This window comes from Gracilinanus agilis, chromosome 2 (assembly GCF_016433145.1).
Source record: "Gracilinanus agilis isolate LMUSP501 chromosome 2, AgileGrace, whole genome shotgun sequence".
In the NCBI taxonomy this organism is placed as follows: Eukaryota; Metazoa; Chordata; class Mammalia; order Didelphimorphia; family Didelphidae; genus Gracilinanus; species Gracilinanus agilis.
Genome location: NC_058131.1, coordinates 301,745,540 through 301,764,020, shown reverse-complemented (window position 1 = coordinate 301,764,020; position 18,481 = coordinate 301,745,540). Strand labels below are relative to the sequence as shown.

Sequence of the window (18,481 nt, the reverse complement as noted above, 5' to 3'; positions counted from 1 at the left end):
ATACAATGTAAGTGCAACTCTTTCCGGGTCAGAGGGTTCACAAAACTGTTTGACATTAGTCCTCAGGAGGGAGTTTCTATTTTGGCCAGCCATGGTTTTTAGGAAGAAGTGCTGTGTTGCCCTTCAATGGCCTTGAATACAGGACTGGGCTTTGGATACACTAACATTAATTGTCCTTGCTAATTTTTGACTTTGTGCTATCTTCTCTTATCCTAGTCTATCCACTCTATGTGGATTTTTGAGCTATCAATTACAGTATGCAAGTTTTACTAATATGAGAATTATGAATCATACAATACTTTTCATTCTCAAATTAATGCAAAGTTGTCTGAGAAACCTACTCACTGAAATAAAACTAAAAAGATAACACCAATGACGCCTGCGACAATCAGGAAATAAGGCGACAGTATGACCACAACGATCAAAATAGACACCACCATGAAAAACAAAAGTAAGAACTGTTCCTCAATCAGTGGCAGGATCTGGTCCAACTCATTCAAGTCACCGGAAAAACAGTTCAAGAGTCGACCATTAGGAGTTGTGTCAAAGAAACTCATAGGGCAACGGAGAATCTGTGGAGAGAGAAAAGCATTAGCATTGTGCAAGGTTCTGCAGGCAGAATCACAGAGCAGAATGCACTGATGCATCCAGCCTCATCTTTTTACAGAGGAAATAGGCAAAGCCCTAAAGAGATCATGTAACATGACTAAGGTCACACAGGCAGTAAGAGCTACTGAGTTCCAATCCAGAGCTCTTTCTACTGCTAACTGCCTAGCCTAGGCACAACCTGCCATATAATAAGTACTCGGTAAATAATTGTGGTGTGGTTAATTAAACTTTCCATTTCCTGATAGAATGCAAATTTCTTGAGGGCACATACTGTTTTTCCTTCTTTGTTTCCTTAATGCCTTGCACAATGCCTGACACATAATAGATGTTTAATAAATGCTTATTGATTGATCACTGATAATTTCTTGAATTCATAAGTACATTTTTCTTTTCCAAAAATTCACCTAATTGAAATAGTAGAAAGTTAAAAGTATCCACTAATAAGGAAAAATAAAACCTTTGAATCATTAGTGAACATCCAGTTAATTGGATTATAAAATATTCTGGGAATTAAATTCAGCTGGAATGCATATATCCTGGATAGCAAATACACATAGCCCATAACAATGCTGCCACAGCTAATTCAGAATTCTAATCTTTCATTTTAACAAACATTTACTAAGTGCAAGTACTAGACATACAAAGACTAAATCTGACAGAATCCTCTCATCCTTACAAAACTTATAATATGGTAGGAAAGATAAAACACACACAGACTCAAGCAGGGAACAAAATAGTATGAGGAAATGCAGAGGAAAGGTACAAAAAATAAGGCGCTATATGGTTTTAGAGGAAGAAGGATGAACATGATAGTAAAACAATGGGGGAAAGAGAATACGGGACACTATAGAGAGTCAACAGATTCAGAGGTAGAAAAGATCTTAAGAGATCATCCAGTCCAGTCCCCAATCTTTACAAATTAGGAAACTGGGACCCAGAGAAAGGAAATAATGTACTGTCACATCATAGTTTGGAGCAGTTAGAATTTAAGTCTGGGTTTTCTGACTCCAAATACATTATTAAATATTGCTTTCATCTGCCTTTCCTTATGCTTTGCTTAGAAGTATGTTTATGCTTTTATAATCAAGTCACCTCCCATGCTATATACATATATTATCTAGTCTTCTAAGAGCCTGAAACCAAGCCCAGAAAATAACCAACCAAAGCTGTATAAGGAAGGTTAGTGTTGCGCATTTGCAAAAACTATTTCTATCAGACATTAATATTAAAGGCAAGGAGAGACATACTCAACCAAAATCTCATCAAATTTTTACTTGGAAGTCAACTAACAACCCATTATATCATTTGAAATTGAGTTGTTGCTAGAATCTCTGGCTCTGAAGAGGTTTGTAAATTTCCAGGGGGAAAAATTTGTTCATTTTGGTCAGAGGAATGACAACTAGATCATAAAACAGTAATCTTGAGAACATGAAGGACAACTGGAGCATTTGAAATCCATATTTCCACAGATGGCACTTAAACCCAGGACTACAAATCCTCCCACCCAGAAAAAATTTTTCTACATTAGGAATTCCTGTTGTACAAATGGCCCACCTGATATTTGAGAAATAGACACTTGGCAGAGAATGGAGTGCAGAGGGTAAGAAAAAGAAAATTCACTTCATAGGGCTCAGATTTTCACTTTTGAAGCTAAACAAATTTCCCTAAGGTTTCATATTTTGTTTATTATAATCTAAAACAATGAAAGAACTGGGAAAAGAAATAATATTTAATATACAAGATTTCAAATATATATAGCTAAAACCTATGCCTCTGCAAATTGCATCCTTTATTCTAAGTCCTGCCTCAAGGGCCAAATGGAGCCAGTCTAATCCTTCCACATAACAACCCTTCAGGTGCTTGATGATAGCTCTGATGCTCACTCTCTGAGTCTTCTTCTCCAGGTTTACCATCTCTAGTTCCTTCAACCAAACTTCATGTGACATCTTACCATCTTACTATCCATATTTCCCATTGTCCTTTTTCCATCTGCTCTTCTCCAGATGCACTGTGGTTTTTCAATGTCCTTTCTCAAATACGGTGTCAGATATGAACATAACAGAGATGTACAGCATGACTATCACCTTCCTTGTTCTGAATGTACCCTTAAGATTGTTTTAGTTTTTTTGGTTGTCATGTTGCCAACTTATTGAAACTGCATCCACTAAAACCCCTAGACACACATTATTGTCTACTCACTTCTCCCATACCTGTAAAGTTCATGGCCCCAGAGCAAAGCCAAGCTGGAAGCCCCACACCATGATTACTGTACCTTCATGAAGAGAATGTTGTGAAAGGCAGTGGATGCTTTCTTTGTTGCTTTGGTGAAACCGACTGACGAGACGATACCTGTAAAAAGCAGTAGTAGGCCACACATTCCATACACTAACTGGTATAAAGGCAGCTGGGGATTGTCCAATATGCTTCCTGGGTCCTCATAGTCACCCATCTGTTCTGTTCCATTGCTTTTGCTGCTGTTATTGTCCTTAGAGAGAGAATAAGGAGAACACTGTGGCAAAGGGACAAGGCTTTTATTCTCTATTCAAATGGAATCAGGAGTTTATACTCAGTGAGATCCCATTTTGAAATTCCCTCTTCTGTATCTCCAATCTTAACATGACTTCCTCTTGCTCCTCTACCTTGCCAAACTCTATACTCATGACACACCCTTTCCTGAAGCTTTCTCTAACTAGCAATATGGATTGATCTGATTCCCCAAATCGCCTTCTCTACCCACTGTTCAGGAGGGTTTGTGTTTATCTGTATGAATTTAATCTGCATGTCTACTACAATATCAAAGTTTCCACCTCCTTCCTTGGCATGCTTAGAAAAACTATTATCTCATCCCTTGCCCGATCATGCTTCTGATGATGTGGATTGAGAAAAAATAAGACTAATCCACCCAACTGAGCCACAGCTGCAGCCCAGAAGTTCTTGACTTCAATTCAGTTACAACATGGACAATAATTATTCAGGTAATAAGGAGAAAATGGTAGATTTAGATAGGAGACATTTGGAAACTTTCAAGCAAATACAGGAAGGGATAAGAAGACAATAAGGGGGAAATAAGACTCACATAGAAGAAAGGAACAGGCAATATCAAGTTTGAAGAACAGAATATCCTGGAATTCCCTGTGTCTTGGAGTTTCCAGAGATTATAGGCATAGAACATTTTAGATTTTTCAAAATACATTCACATCTATTACCTAATTTGGTGTTTACCCAATACCGTCAGGTCTGGACAAGAATTATTAGCCCTTTTTTTTACGGATGATGAAACCAAGATCTAAAGTGAGGAAACATTTTGACTGCCTATGGTTGCACATTGATTTCATGACAGGGCTAGTCAACCTTCAGGAAAATTGTGAAGTTGGCCATAGTTGCTTACTGGACCTTTTCCACCTCTTCCTATACCCATTTACATACTCTACCCACAAGATACTCAGTGTCCTTATAATAATATTCTCCTTATAATGTTATAATAATGTTCCTCTTATAATGTTATAATAATGTTCTGCTTATAATAATAACAGCTCACAATTCTATAGCCCTTAAATATTTACAAATACTCTCCCACAATTATGGAAGGTAGGTCATGCATATATTATTATTTTCATTTTGCAGATAAGGATATATTCTCATTTTACAAATAAGTAAATTGAGGCCTGGAAAATGACTTGTCTAGTCATACAGTTTAAAAAATCAAAGTAGGGACTTGAATCCACATCCTCTTGATTCTAGATTTAGTGAGAGATTTTTTTACTCATTATTCTATGTTATCTCCCATGCCACATGGTAGAGAATGAAGTGATTTGGTAAAGTACTTACTATGGGGTTAATGAACTATTCTCTTCTAGGGTCAAATGCATTTTGAAAGCTGATCCACAAGAAAAAGGCAATGTTTAACCTAAATAAACAGCCTATTAATGGTAAAATTTAAGGGGTTATTTTTGGACATGAATGACTTCTCATGTTCCTCTACTCATATACAGTGCTTTTAGTGACATGACTTGTCACCTTTGTGAAGAGTGGCAGAATGTAAACTCCTTGAAGGTGAGGACTGTTTTTCACACTTTCTACTTTGTATCTCCCATGCCTAGTACAGTGTCTGGCACATAACAAGTCTTAATAAATGCATTGTTGTTGTTGTGCTTGTAGGTAAATGTGTGTTGTCATCTCTCACTAGGACTGTTAGGCAGCAGACTAGCCCTATCCTAGGTTAATGCCCCTTTCAGCACAGTGCCCTATTCATCACAGCAGAACCAGCCCCTAGAAAGTCATCCTTCCTGCACTTACTCCTGAGCCGTTATGGAGCCAGTAGCTCAACCACCAGTAGCTGAAAGTTGTGAGGCTGACGTTTACCATAAGGTAGAGGAAAGTCAGGAAAGCAATGATGTAACCTGAGGTGGGGATGAGGGAAAGAGAGATGAGGATTAGTTCTCAGATAGCTGGAAGACATTGTTAGAGTCAATCTTCCCAAGCTGACTGGACAAATCTGGCCCCTGAATTCTTGGTTCTCTCCCCTTGGAACCTCTCTCTATCTTGAACATCATGGTGACCTAGTTGTAGGACAAGAGGGATGAGTTTTGAAAATGGTAGGGGCAGTGGTGCTGGGTAAAAGATCATATAATAAGACTGGGGATGGGATATTATAATCCATTGCTTGGGACCACCATCCAGGTTGAAACTGATCCATTTTCTTGGGACCAGTCTTTGGAGTAAACATGACTCCACCCAATTCTATTATCCATACTATTGTCCATCCTACCTTCCTCAACCTTGCCCATAAGGATATCATGAGAGATACTAGGATAGGGGCCCTTTTCCAATATTTCTTTCAAAATCACAACACTCCCCAATATTCACAATGCTTCCCATCACATTCCCATGCCCTTTTAAATTGCTGTCTGCCTATGCCTATTCCAATGTTACAACTGCTTTATCCCACTTGAGCCCCACCTTCTTTATGAAGCCTTCCCTGGCCATCTCTACCCCTCACCACATGTGTGTGTGTGTGTGTGTGTGTGTGTGTGTGTGTGTGTGTGTGTGTAGAGAGAGAGAAGGGGAGGGAGGGAGGGAGAGAGTGAGGGAGAGAGAGAGAGAGAGAGAAAGAGAGAGCGAGAGAGAGAGACAGAGAGAGAGAGAGAGAGAGACAGAGAGAGAGAGAGAGAGAGAGAAAGAGAGAGCGCGAGAGAGAGACAGAGAGAGCAAGAGAGAGAGACAGAGAGAGCGAGAGAGAGAGAGAGACAAAGAGAGAGAGAGAGACAGAGAGAGAGACAGAGACAGAGAGACAGAGAGACAGAGAGACAGAAAGAGAGACAGAGACAGAGACAGAGAGAGACAGAGACAGAGACAGAGAGAGACAGAGAAAGGAAGAAGAGAGGGGGGGAGAGAGATGTTTGTCTCCCCAGCTAGACTGTCACCTTCTTGAAGGCAGGAATCATCTTCTATTTCATCTCTCCTATAGCACCTAGCACCATATAAGTGCTTTAGCAAATTACTGATTACCAGTGGGGAGAGAATAAAAGAAAGTGATAGAAGGGATTCCTAGGAATAATGTGGAGCTATCTCCCAATCCCCTTCCCCTGACATATGCTATTCCAGCACATAAGATTATAACCAAGGCTAAAAAGGTATTCTTGCTATAGGGTACTGGCACATCCCATCTACAGTACCAAGCCCAACACTAATGTACCTACCCATGGTTAACATCAGCTAAAGACCAAGGTAAGATGCAAGGAATGAGATTACCTCCTGCTCCCTGGATGTATTGGTGGTAGACTTTCCAGTTCAGGGAACCTTCTTCCATTTCCTCCTTTTCAGTAAGCTGAGTCCCCTGCCCTGGGTAGAGGGGAAAATATTCAAATCTGTTATACAAGTTACCACTTGCACTTGGCTGTCCTATGAAATGGCATAATAATAGCAACTCTCCTTCTCTTGAACATTATTTTACAAAAGTATTTTCCTCATAATAACTATGAAGAATAAGTTGTACAAATACTACTACCTCCATTTTATGAAGAAACCAAGGTTTAGAGAAATAAAGTCCATAGCCACATAGTCGGATCCAGACCCAACATTTCCTTTTTAATCCAGCATTCAACATTATTACTGGTTATTGAGAGGATTGATCTGTGGAAGGATATTACAAAAGCTTCCCATTTTATTTCTTAGGTTTCAGTCCCTCACAGTGGCTTCTAATCTTCTTAGAGGAGAAGGAGGAGGAAGGTAAGGATCCCAAGAAAGACAGTTGCTTTGCTAACAAGCTTCCCTATGAAGACAAAAGGGCTTTCTGTCATGGACCCCACCTAGGGAAACTCAAAAAGAGGGGTGATACTGGGGACCCAACATTAGACCTGTGAGATCCCCTGAAACATACTTTATATGAATTATACATGACACAAATGTTGAAGTTACAATGCAGTCTGAGGAAATGCCACCCCCCTCCATAAGTTTGGGTGCAGGACTGCCTAGTAAACCTAGACTGTCATGCCAGGCCCATTGGAGCATCTTCTACCTCAAAGAGATAGAGTCAGACTTTCAGATACCAAGAGCTTTTCAGAGCTGGAGAGGATGGGGCCAGCCTCAGAACAGTGCTCTCACAACCCTAAGTCTGCCTTTGTTCATTGCTGAAGACATGGCTATCTCCTTAGCTCTGTTGGGAGCTTTCAGCCCTGGTACTGCTTAGTTCTTCAATCTAAGGTTTCTAATCTGATCCCTCTAGATCACAGCTCTGGACCTGGAATCTCTGTCTTAAAATAATTACTAACATTCCAAAACACTTTAAAGTTTATAAAACTTTGTTTACATCAACTTTGAGAGATAAGTAGTGCAAGTATTATTATATCTCAATATAAGAATACTGAGTCACAGAAAGGTAAAGTGATTTTCCCATGGTCACATGGCTCGTAAATGTCAAATACAGGATTTGAACCCAGGTCTCAGAAAGCCCAGTCCTCTTTCCACTATGTTGCATCACCTTCTTATCTGATCTCTTTATCATTGATGCACCAGTCCCATACCCTTAACCACCACACATCCACCATTGAAGTGGGTAAGGGACATCTCCCAGGAAAAAAAGGATTCTTTTTCCTTCAAGTGAAAACAAGCACTATCACTTCCAAAATAAGAACCCCACAAAAGGGTTGGATGCTGTTCTGTCTGGAAGGAGGGGAAAGGATGCACTGAGCCTTGATCTTGGCTATTGGACCGTGAATTATTATTCTCAATGAAATTTTAAAGGTAGCATTACCTGAATTTTCATTGGAAAATCCTTCCTGGGAGTAGAGATCTACCTGTGTCTTCTCTGCTGTATTTTTAGCCCCATCTGTTGCATTCTAGGGAAAAAGTCATCAGTTCTTTAAAAGACATGTCCAAAATACTGTATAGTTTCTTTCCATGAAGCATAGGATGAGGGACTTATTTTAAGGGCAATAGTCTACCTGTGTATTCTCTCCACATATTTTCTGTATGAGCTGGGCATATTGTCCCTTCTTCTGTAATAATTCATTATGGGTTCCACTTTCACATATTCTCCCATCTTTTAGTAAAATGATCTGGTCACAAAACTGTAAATACTATAGAGAAATAAAGTTGAGAAGATGAGATCAGATGGCAGGTGAAAATAATCTGAAAAAAAAAGTCAGATGCCCTATCACTATTCAGGGCATTATTCTTATTTTTTTAAACTCTTACCCTCTGTCTTAGTATAAATTTTGAGATAGAAAAGCAATAAGAGCTAGGCAATTGAGGTTAAGTGACTTGCCCAAGTTCACACAACTAAGAAATATCTGAGGCCAGATCTGAACCTAGGTCCTCTACTCCAGGTCTGTTTCTCTATCCATTGTACTGTCTAGCTGCCTCTAGCATTATTCTTATTAATAGCAATAGTATTTTAAGAATCTGATTCTAGGTGAGTTTGAGGAAATGGATTGGATTCATTTCTGTCTGGAAGCAGAGGGATGGACTCATAGAATGTTCAAAGGATGTTGGAAGGGCCTTTGGGGAACCCCCTAATTTTATGGACAGAGAAACAGGCCAACAGAGGGGAGATGACTTGTCCAAAGTCATGAGGTAAATTTGTGGTAGATTTAGGGCTAGAACCCATGCCATTTAGTTAATATTCCAAAGTTCTTGCCACTCCACCAAGCTGGCTGTGTTTCATTAAAATCTCTGCTCTTGGGAGTGGAGCCAGGACATATGTGTAAATTCAGTCTATGTAACAGTTAAAGCAACAGAGACTTTCCTGGAAAATGTAGCATAAGTGCAGTCAAACAGGTGAGTGGTAGGATCCTAAGAATTAGAGCTAGAGAATTCATTGAGATCAACCTGTTAATTTTGCAGACAGGGGTCCCATTCTTTGCTTTCAGAACTATAGATTTTTGAAATAATACAGAACAACTAATTATCTATTCTCTTCCAGAAAATCCTTAGGATCAGAAATCTCAAACTCTTTCTAATCCATATCCCCCATCAAGATTTTCCTCCTTTCTTTTTTTTTCTAAACCCTTTCCTTCCATCTAAGAGTCAATACTGTTTATTGGTACCAAGGCAGAAGAACAGTAAGGGCTGGGCAATGGAAGTTAAGTAATTTGCCCAGCGTCAAGGGCTAGGAAGTATCTGATGTCATATTTGAATCCAGGACCTCCTGCCTCTAGGCCTGGCTCTCAATCCACTGAGCCACCTAGGTGTCCCCTTCCTCCTCTTCCTAACCCAAATCCACTTATGGACAAAGCATCAGATTATCAGCACCTTTATAAATCTGAAAACAGAGAACTCAATTCTATCATGCAAACAGACATTCAAATTTTACCAGCCCATAAAAATCTTTTACCATTCTAACTTCCCCAGGTATTATGAATAAAATTCATATTTCCAATAATTCAGACAGCATGGAATACAAAGAATGAGGACTTCTCTGTCAGAAGACACAGGCTTGAACCCTGACTCTGCTATTTATTATGGGTGTGACCTTGAACAAATAACCCCTTTTGGCTTCATTTTCCTCATCTATTAAATGGCAAGGTTGGACTAGTCAGTGGTTCCCAAACTTTTTTGGCCTACCGCCCCCTTTCCAGAAAAAACATTACTTAGCGTCCCCTGTCACATACTATCACCGCCCCCTTACAGTTATTCACCGCCCCCTTTCAGTTATTTACTGCCCCCAAATGCACCTGTGGCCTTCACTGCCCCTATGGAACACTGCAGCACCCACCAGGGGGCGGTGGCACCCACTTTGGGAATCACTGGACTAGATGATGGGCAGGATCCCTTCCAGCTCTAAATCTCTGATCCCACCACTTGCCTGAAATGAATGAACAAGACTCTTTGGAAGGCAGCTGTTAAATCATGAGGGGCAGAGGGAGGAGAGTCTTGTAAAAATTTAATTAATCAGCATTTTTTTTTCAACAAATTGCAACTACCATACACATTTCCATTCTTGATACCTGCAACTGATGAGTAACCAAAACCATGGTCTTCCCCTTGAGTGCTTTCTTAAGGCATTCTTCAAATATTTGCTTCCCAACATGGGCATCCACTGCTGAGAGCGGATCATCCAGCAGGTAGATCTCACGGTTAGCATACACAGCTCTGGCTAAACTGATCCTCTGCTTCTGACCCCCAGAGAGGTTGAGGCCCCGATCCCCAATCTGTGAAGAGGGAATAAAGAAGGGAAGAGCTGAGCAAGGTGACCCACAGGAGGGGGCACGTGGAGGCAAGTGATGAGCACAAACCAAAAAAGGGATGTTCCTAGTCACATCCCTCCTCAGCTCTGTCTTGAGCAGGTGAGATATGACCGGCTCTTTGCTGTATCCTTGCTTAGAATGGGTCCATATGGGCGGTGTTGGAGAATCCGAAGCAGGAGACAGGTCAGACAGCTGGTGTGATGCAGTAACATGGGTGATCATGTTAAGATCTGCAATGTGTTTCACAGATATTATCTCATTTGGTCCTCCCGACAATCATATGAGGTGGGAACTATCATCATCCCTATTTTATAGATGAAGTGACTTGCCCATCATCACAGAGACAATCTCTAAGGGAGGATTCAAGCCCAGGCCATTCTAACTCCAAGCCTAGCATTCTCTCTACTATGCCACCAGACAGTCAAAGGTTTGAGCTCAAATCCCAACCTTCCTTTTGTTTGCTGTGTGACTTTGTCCATGTCACTCATGCCTCAGTCTCATCATTTGTAAAACAGGTATAACTAGACCCTGTCTACCTCCTAGGAGACTTGTGAGGATCAGATATGACAAGGGATGTTAGAGTATTTTGAAAAGCCAAAAGCACCACAGAGTGGGAATAGTGGATTGAGCAGTGGACCTGGATCCAAAAGTGCCTGGATTCACCTATTGCCTGTGTGATCATTTGCAAACCTCTTAACTCACTGAGCCTCCATTTCATCAACTGTAGAATGGAAATAATAATACCTTTATTACCTAAGTATGAGGCTCAAACTAGATAATATATGTAAAGTGTTTTACAACCTTAAAACATTAGGTAAACATCAGAATTTGTTATCATAATTGACAGCTGGGGGAAGGGGGGGGGCCAAAGGATTTGTCTAGGAAGACATTTAGACCTGTGCTTAATATGGTAGCTCTTTTGGTCATGGAGTCTTCTCTTGGCTTGTTTGGGATTTTTTTTTCTTTTAAAACCCTTACCTTCCATCTTAGAATCAATAGTATGTATTGGTTCTAAGACAGAAGAGTGTTAAGGGCTAGGCAATAGGGGTGAAGTGACTTGCCCAGGATCACACAGCTAGGAAGTGTCTGAGGTCAAATTTGAACTCAGGACCTCCTATCTCTGGACCTGACTCAATCCACTGAGCCACTCAGCTGCTCTCAAAGGAATTTTTTTTAATAACCTTATTTTTTATTAATATCTTTTGCTTTTACATCATGTTCATTTCCAAATATATTGCTCCCCTTCCCCTATCCAATAAGTCATCCTCTCTAACAAAGCTTTTTAAAAGAAGAAAAAATAATAATTCAACAAATCAACTAACACATCAACCTTGTCTAACAGTATATGCAATATTCCACATCCATAGTCTCCCATCTCTGCAAAGAAAAGAGAGGAGTGTATTTTCTCATCTTCTTTCCAGGGTCAAACTTGGTCAGAATAATTATACAACATTGAGATGAGGATGCTGGTTTTGTTGTTTGTTTGTTTGTTTTTTAATTTTTTTAATGAGGAGGAAGAGTAACCTTGTTTGATTCCAAAGTGAAAGTTGAAAAGGGCTTGGAGGATTGATTCATTCTTCACTAGAACCTAGGATAATTTGGGCTCTGATTTCTCTTCTAGGGAATCTCTCCACAAGGGAGAGGATCAGAAAGGGTTTGAGGATCATGAAAAAAAGAGGGGCAGAGGCTCTAGTTTGAGGGTAGAGGGTTCCAGGAACTTGGGAAGTGTTCTGCCTGACTTAAAGAAAGATATCTACACACCTGTTGATCTAAAGACAGTTAGAAGGACTCCTGCCTGACTAGGGGAGAGTGGAAAAAATACTTAGAAGAAATCTAGAATCTGAATGCATCAATAACAAGACAGATGTCAGTTTATCTACCCAGACTCTCTTATCCCACTCACTTCAGTCATGTCTCCAAAGGGCAAAATTTCCAAGTCTCTCTTTAGTGAACAGGAATGGATCACCTGGTGATATCTGAGGAAAACCAAAAATAGAAAGTGAGTAATTAGCAATTCTATCCATCTATGATTCTAATTCACATGGTCTTGAACAAGCCTCTTCCTCCATTTAGATTTTTCATTTGTAAAGTGAGAAGATTGGGTCTGTAGTATTTCTTTGGCTACTTTAGGCTTTAATATTCTCAAATTCTACAAAACGTGACCAATGGCCATCTCATTATGTATCAGAGGTGAGACTTGAACACAGGTCTTCCTGGCCTCTACACACTGTCTCAGAGACTCACTATACACACACACACACACACGCACAGAGGGAAATATGTTCACATAATTTTTGTTGTTGAGATTTGTCATTTCCTTCTCCAGATCATTTTACAGATGAGGAAGTTGAGGCAAACAAGGTTTGTGACTTGCCCAGGGTCACATTGCTAGTGTCTAATGTCAGATTTGCACTCGGGAAAATGAGTCTTCCTGATTCCAGGCCTGTCACTTTATCACCATACACATATGTACAATTATGTATGTAATCAGGCATATGCTGGGAAATATTTAACAACTAACTCTTAAAGCACACAACACAATTTTAAGTTTTATCTTATTCACATTTTCCAAACTTTCTTAAATTAAAAAATTAAGAAAACAATTAAAAATCAATCTCTGGCATATATTTACTGAGGTATGAATATATATATTATATATATTTATATATATACATATATATTCTGAGGTATAAATGCTCACACTGAAAATGTAACAATCAGCTCTCCCAGATTTTATTTTTTTAACTGACTACAGTATACCTATGGACAGGAGGGTGGATGGATAAATGGACAAGGAATATGGGGAGAAGCTAGACCTGCAATATCATTGGTGAAGATAATTCCTGGTACGGGGATTCCTTCCACTGATAGAGAATTGTAAGTCATTGATATTATATAGTTTTACAAAGCTACATGGAGTACTAAAAGGTTAAATTAGTTGTCTCTCTCGTTACACAGTTATTATATATAGCCACACGGGTATTATATGTCAAAGGCAGGATTTGAAATCAAGTCTTCCTGACTCCGAAGCTCTCTCTCTCTCTCTCTCTCTCTCTCTCTCTCTCTCTCTCTCTCTCTCTCTCCCCGACAGCATTGCTGCTTCCCATACACACATACACACACACACACACACACACACATCTACAAATACTAACATGAGTCATCAAGCACCTTGTTGAGAGGGAAGATAGTATAGAATGAGAAATATTTCAGAATTAAATTATAACAAACCAAGGGATCATCTAACTTCCCCAAAGCTGAGAAACTCTTCAGGAAAGGCCTCGTGCCATAGATCTCTGGAATAGTCTCTGTGAGCTTCCTTCCCATATGTTTCTATTCCTATCCCATATAGTCCCATTCTCAACCCCAGAAAGAAAGGAGTGGGAGTTGGGGTGGAACAAGGAAGAACTAGAATATATATCATATATCTCCTCCCTCAAGAACCTTTTTCTTCACTGGGGTGAGTTCTCTCTTATTCAGTACAGTTTGGTGATCTATGCATAGTTCTTTATTGCCAAATGAAACTGGGGATCTAATCCCAAATCCGTCCCAGGCTCAACACCTCAAAAGCAGACCTGTAGTCATTCCCACCCCTCAAATCCACAGAATAACATCTGAACTATACCTGGTCTGGTCGTATTTTTCTCCCATGAGTATGTTATTTCTGACAGTCCCACTGAATATCCATGCTTGCTGGGGGACATAGGCCAAACTTCCATTCACCCCCACAGACCCAGATTGCAAATTCATCTGTAGCAGAAGGAATAGCCAATGTAAAAACCAAGACACTGGGGAGGAGACATGGATGGCTAGTGGGGAAGGCACCATACTCATCCCCCATCACTGAATGACTTGTATGGCCTTCAGAAAGTGATTTCCCCTCCTTGAGTCTCAAGCTTTCTGTTCCTAAAATGGAGAGAATAATACTTCCCCTAATGAACATAATGGAGAGTTATAAAGAAGTAAAAACAATTATATTCATGATATAGAATGAGCACTAAATAAATTCTACTTTTTTTGTTAAAGATGTTAAATTTTAAAAGATCTCCTACCCTTTTACATCAAGATAATTTTGTATTTTCTGAGAGTGATTAAATAATAATGATTAAAATCTTTTTAAATAGCACTCTGGAAGAATGGATTATGGTTATTTGAGAAAAGGCATAAATTACTAGGTGAAGATATGAATAAATAACAACTCATATTCTTATAGCACTTAAGATTTACAAAACCTTCCAAATTCAGAGAATCATATGTATGAAACTAAATGGGAACTTAAAGGAAATCCAACTTAGCTCTCTCATTTGGAAGGGTGAGAATGGAAAATGATGGTCCAGAGAGATTAAATCATGTCTCTTCTAAGGTTACGCAGATAGTAAGCACCAGAGCTGCGATTTGAACTGAGACTGATTACAAATTCATTACTCTTTTGTATCACATTGACTGAAGTTCAGAGTTGATTTAACAGCTACAAAGGGTCAGAGGCAGGATTAAAATTCACATTTCTTATCATTGTTCTTGTTATTCATTCATTTCAGTCATGCCAGACTCTTCATGACTCCATTTGGGGTTTTCTTGGCAAAGATACTGGAGTGGTTTACCATTTCCTTCTCCAGCTCATGAGGAAACTGAAGCCAGCAGGGTTAAGTGACTTGCCCAGCATCACACAGCTAGTATGTGTCTAAGGCCAGATTTGAACTCAGGAAGATGAGTCTTCCTAACTTCAGACCTGGCACTCTATCCACTGCACCTTCTAGGTGCCCTATTTCTTATCACACCATATAAAAATAGAAGAGAAGGTAATCTTTCACAGTTATTGGGACGGGGGGGGGGGGGGGGAAGGCAAGCATTCTTTTCCAAAGCAAAGGCATTTACTGGAATAGAATATTAAGATTGATAAAAAGACATTCTTCCCTCACCACCATAACCTTACGGCATACTCTTCCACAAACATCATCAATAGGAAGAGTAAACAAATACAAAGATTACATGAGGAGCATATGAGGCAAACAGCTCACATGGGGAGAAATTCTTAAACAAGAGAGAGAGGCAATTACAAAAGAGAAAATTAATCATTGGGATTACATTATTTTTAAAAGCTTTTGCCCATAAAATTAATGCATCTAGGATAAGAAGGGAAGTGGTCAACTGTGAAAAAATCTTTGCATCAAGTATCTATGATAAGAATTTGATAGGTAGATATATAGACAAATAACAGAAATACATAAGATGAAAAGCCATTCGCCAATAAATAGATGGTCAAAGGACATGAACAAACAACTCTCAAAAGAAAAATTGCATCCTTTTAATAACCATATAAAATTCTCTTTGTCGCTAATAAAAGAAATTTAAATAATAACCTCAAACTTTCACTTTACATCCCAATAATTTGCAAAGATGATAAGAGATGGAAACAGTCAATGTTAGAGAAAATGTAGAAAGACAGGCATCCTGATGTATTGTTGGTAGAGCTCTGAATTGGTGCATCTTAGAAAGCTATCTGAAGTTATTCATAAAAAAAATAAATAAAATGTCTATATATTTTTCTTTTACTGATATGCACATATTCCAAGAAGGTCCTTGACAAAATTAAGGCTTTATATACTCTAAAATATTTAGAGCAACATTTCCTGAGGTATCAAAGAACTAGAAACAAAGTGGATGCCCAATGATTAGGGAATGGCTACACAAAGTGTGGTGAATGAATGGAATGCAATGTTATTATTATTATTTTTTTAACCTTTACCTTCCATCTGAGAATCAATTCTATGTATTGGTTCTAAGGCAGAAGAGTGGTAAGAGCTAGGCAATAGGGGTTAAGTCACTTGCCCAGGGTCACACAGCTAGGAAGTGTCTGAAACCAAATTTGAACATAGGACCTCTCATCTCTAGACCTAGCTCTCAATCCACTGAGCCACCCAAGTGCCCCCTGCAACGTTATTATGCTATTATAAACAATGTGAAACATAAAAGCATGAAAAATATATGAATAGATGCAGAATAAAGTAAACAGAACCAGGATATCAAGCAATGACTACAACAATATAAATGAAAAAAAAAAGCCACCATAAGATAATTGAAATGGAAGTTTGTGAAATTATGATGACCAATTCTTGTTGTTTAGTCATGTCTGACTCTTTGTAATCCCATTTGGTGTTTTCTTGGCAAAGATATTAGAGGTATTTGCCAACTCCTTTTCAAGTTCATTTTATAGATGAAGAATATGAGGCAAACATTAAGTGACTTGCCCAGGATCAGGCAGCTCATAAATATCTGAAGCAAGATTTGACTTCATTGATGAGTGTTCCTGACTTTAGGCTTGACACTCTATCCACTGTACCATCTAGCTGCCCTTTACCCTAAAGAAGAAAGAGGAAAGAAAGTCTTCCCCATCACCCACTCACTCCAGAGGTAGTATGAAACATTGCATCATGACATTAGATTTTTTTTAATGGGTTGATTGGTTTACTTAATTTTTTCTTTTCTTTAAAAAAATTATTTGTTATAAGTAATGGCTTTCTAAATAAATGGAAATGGAATGATACAAGGCTAAATGTAGGTGATATTTTTAAAAGGCATCAATTAAAATCTATTTCTTTAAAACTTCACATTTCCTGATTCAAAATCCAGGATTCTTTCCATTATTTTGCCACTACAATGTTATGTTGAAAAGATGTCTGATTTCCTCCTCAAGCCCTAGCCCTAATTACAGTAATGTTACTAGGAAATTGGTTGGATCATATCTTAATAGGGAAATTGTTCTTTTTTTGGAGTGATGTGTTGTAGTGGATTAAGTAAATCAAAAAGGCTTAATCCTCTTGAGTAGTCCATCTCTTTATAATTCATAGGATTGCAAATATAAAGCTGAAAGGCATTTTAAAAGCCTTCTAATCTACCCCCTTCCTTTTTTTAAATTTATTTATTTGTTTTTTAAACCCTTACCTTCCATCTTGGTGTCAATACTACATATTAGCTCCAAAGCAGAAGAGTGGTAAGGGCTAGGCAATGAGGGTTAAGTGACTTGCCCAGGGTCACACAGCTGGGAAGTGTCTGAGGTCAAATTTAAACCTGGAACCTCCCATCTCTAGGCCTGGCTCTCAATCCACTGAGCTACCCAGCTGCTCCCTCCCCGTCCTTTAAAAAATACACTAGGACCATGTTTTACATGACCAATACATTCCAAGATCCTTCACATAAGTTGAAAATCGTGCATAATAGTGAATTCCATTATTTAATAAGTATTTTTTATACAAACACACCTAGGCACTTTACAAGTTTTCTTAGACTTATCAGAGCTACCAGCATCACTACTTTTGTTCTTTGGGGCCATTATTAATAACTAAATTGTATTAATAAAATAAAGAGAAGCACTGACACAACTTGTTACAAACAAGAACTCCACTGATGCAGGAGGTAAAGTTTGACAAAATGCAATATCTTCTACTAGGTCTTTTCAGAGGAAGAATGATTTTAACTGGGTGAATTTTACTCTGTTAGGGAAATGGTGCAAATCTATCAATCATTAAAATTTTTCACTTTACATATTTTTAGGTCTTTATTTTTTCAATTGCCAGTTGTGTTTAATTGAATTCATATGTGTTGAGTTTGGGTCAAACAAGATCCTACTGTGTTTTGTTTATTTTTAAATTTATTTAGTTATTTTTTAAATCCTTATTTTCTATCTTAGAATTAATACTAAGTATCTGGTTCCAAGGTAGAAGAGTGGTAAAAGCTAGGATTGCCCAGGGTCACCCAGCTAGAAAGTGTCTGAGGACATATTTGAAACAGGACCTCCCATCTCTAGGTCTGGTTCTCTATCCACTGAGCCACCTACCTGCCCCTTTTGCTTGAATTTTAGAAGTAAAGTGACTTGCCTAAGTTTTATTGATGTCTTCTATTTTTACATCACAATCATTCCTAAATAAGTCACTCTCCTTTATTCTCCAACTCAGTGAATCTCTTTTTATCACATAAAAATCCCATAAGAAAATTTAAACAAACCCAAGTAATACCTTGGGCTCATCTAATTTTAAAAAAATAGCATTCCACATACAGTTGTCACCCACTTTCTCCAACAAAAGAAGGAAAATATCTATTTATCTGCTATTTCTGCCCATTATTTTAATAGCAAAAAAGGCAGTATAGATTAATGGATAGGCAGCTGACTTCAGAGTCAAGAAGGCCTG

General features: G+C 38.7%; 1 protein-coding gene across 1 annotated transcript in view; it reads right to left on the bottom strand.

Moving 5' to 3' along the window:
• Positions 1-18,481, bottom strand: part of ABCC11 (ATP binding cassette subfamily C member 11) — a 77,562-nt gene that overhangs the window by 29,963 nt on the left and 29,118 nt on the right. Inside the window, exons 12-20 of the mRNA XM_044659727.1 lie at positions 13,921-14,045; positions 12,199-12,271; positions 10,056-10,259; positions 8,052-8,186; positions 7,862-7,946; positions 6,361-6,450; positions 4,906-5,009; positions 2,882-3,094; positions 346-572 (exon numbers count right to left, since the gene is read on the bottom strand). Coding sequence (XP_044515662.1) covers positions 346-572; positions 2,882-3,094; positions 4,906-5,009; positions 6,361-6,450; positions 7,862-7,946; positions 8,052-8,186; positions 10,056-10,259; positions 12,199-12,271; positions 13,921-14,045 — 1,256 coding nt within the window. The remainder of the gene's footprint in view (positions 1-345; positions 573-2,881; positions 3,095-4,905; positions 5,010-6,360; positions 6,451-7,861; positions 7,947-8,051; positions 8,187-10,055; positions 10,260-12,198; positions 12,272-13,920; positions 14,046-18,481) is intronic.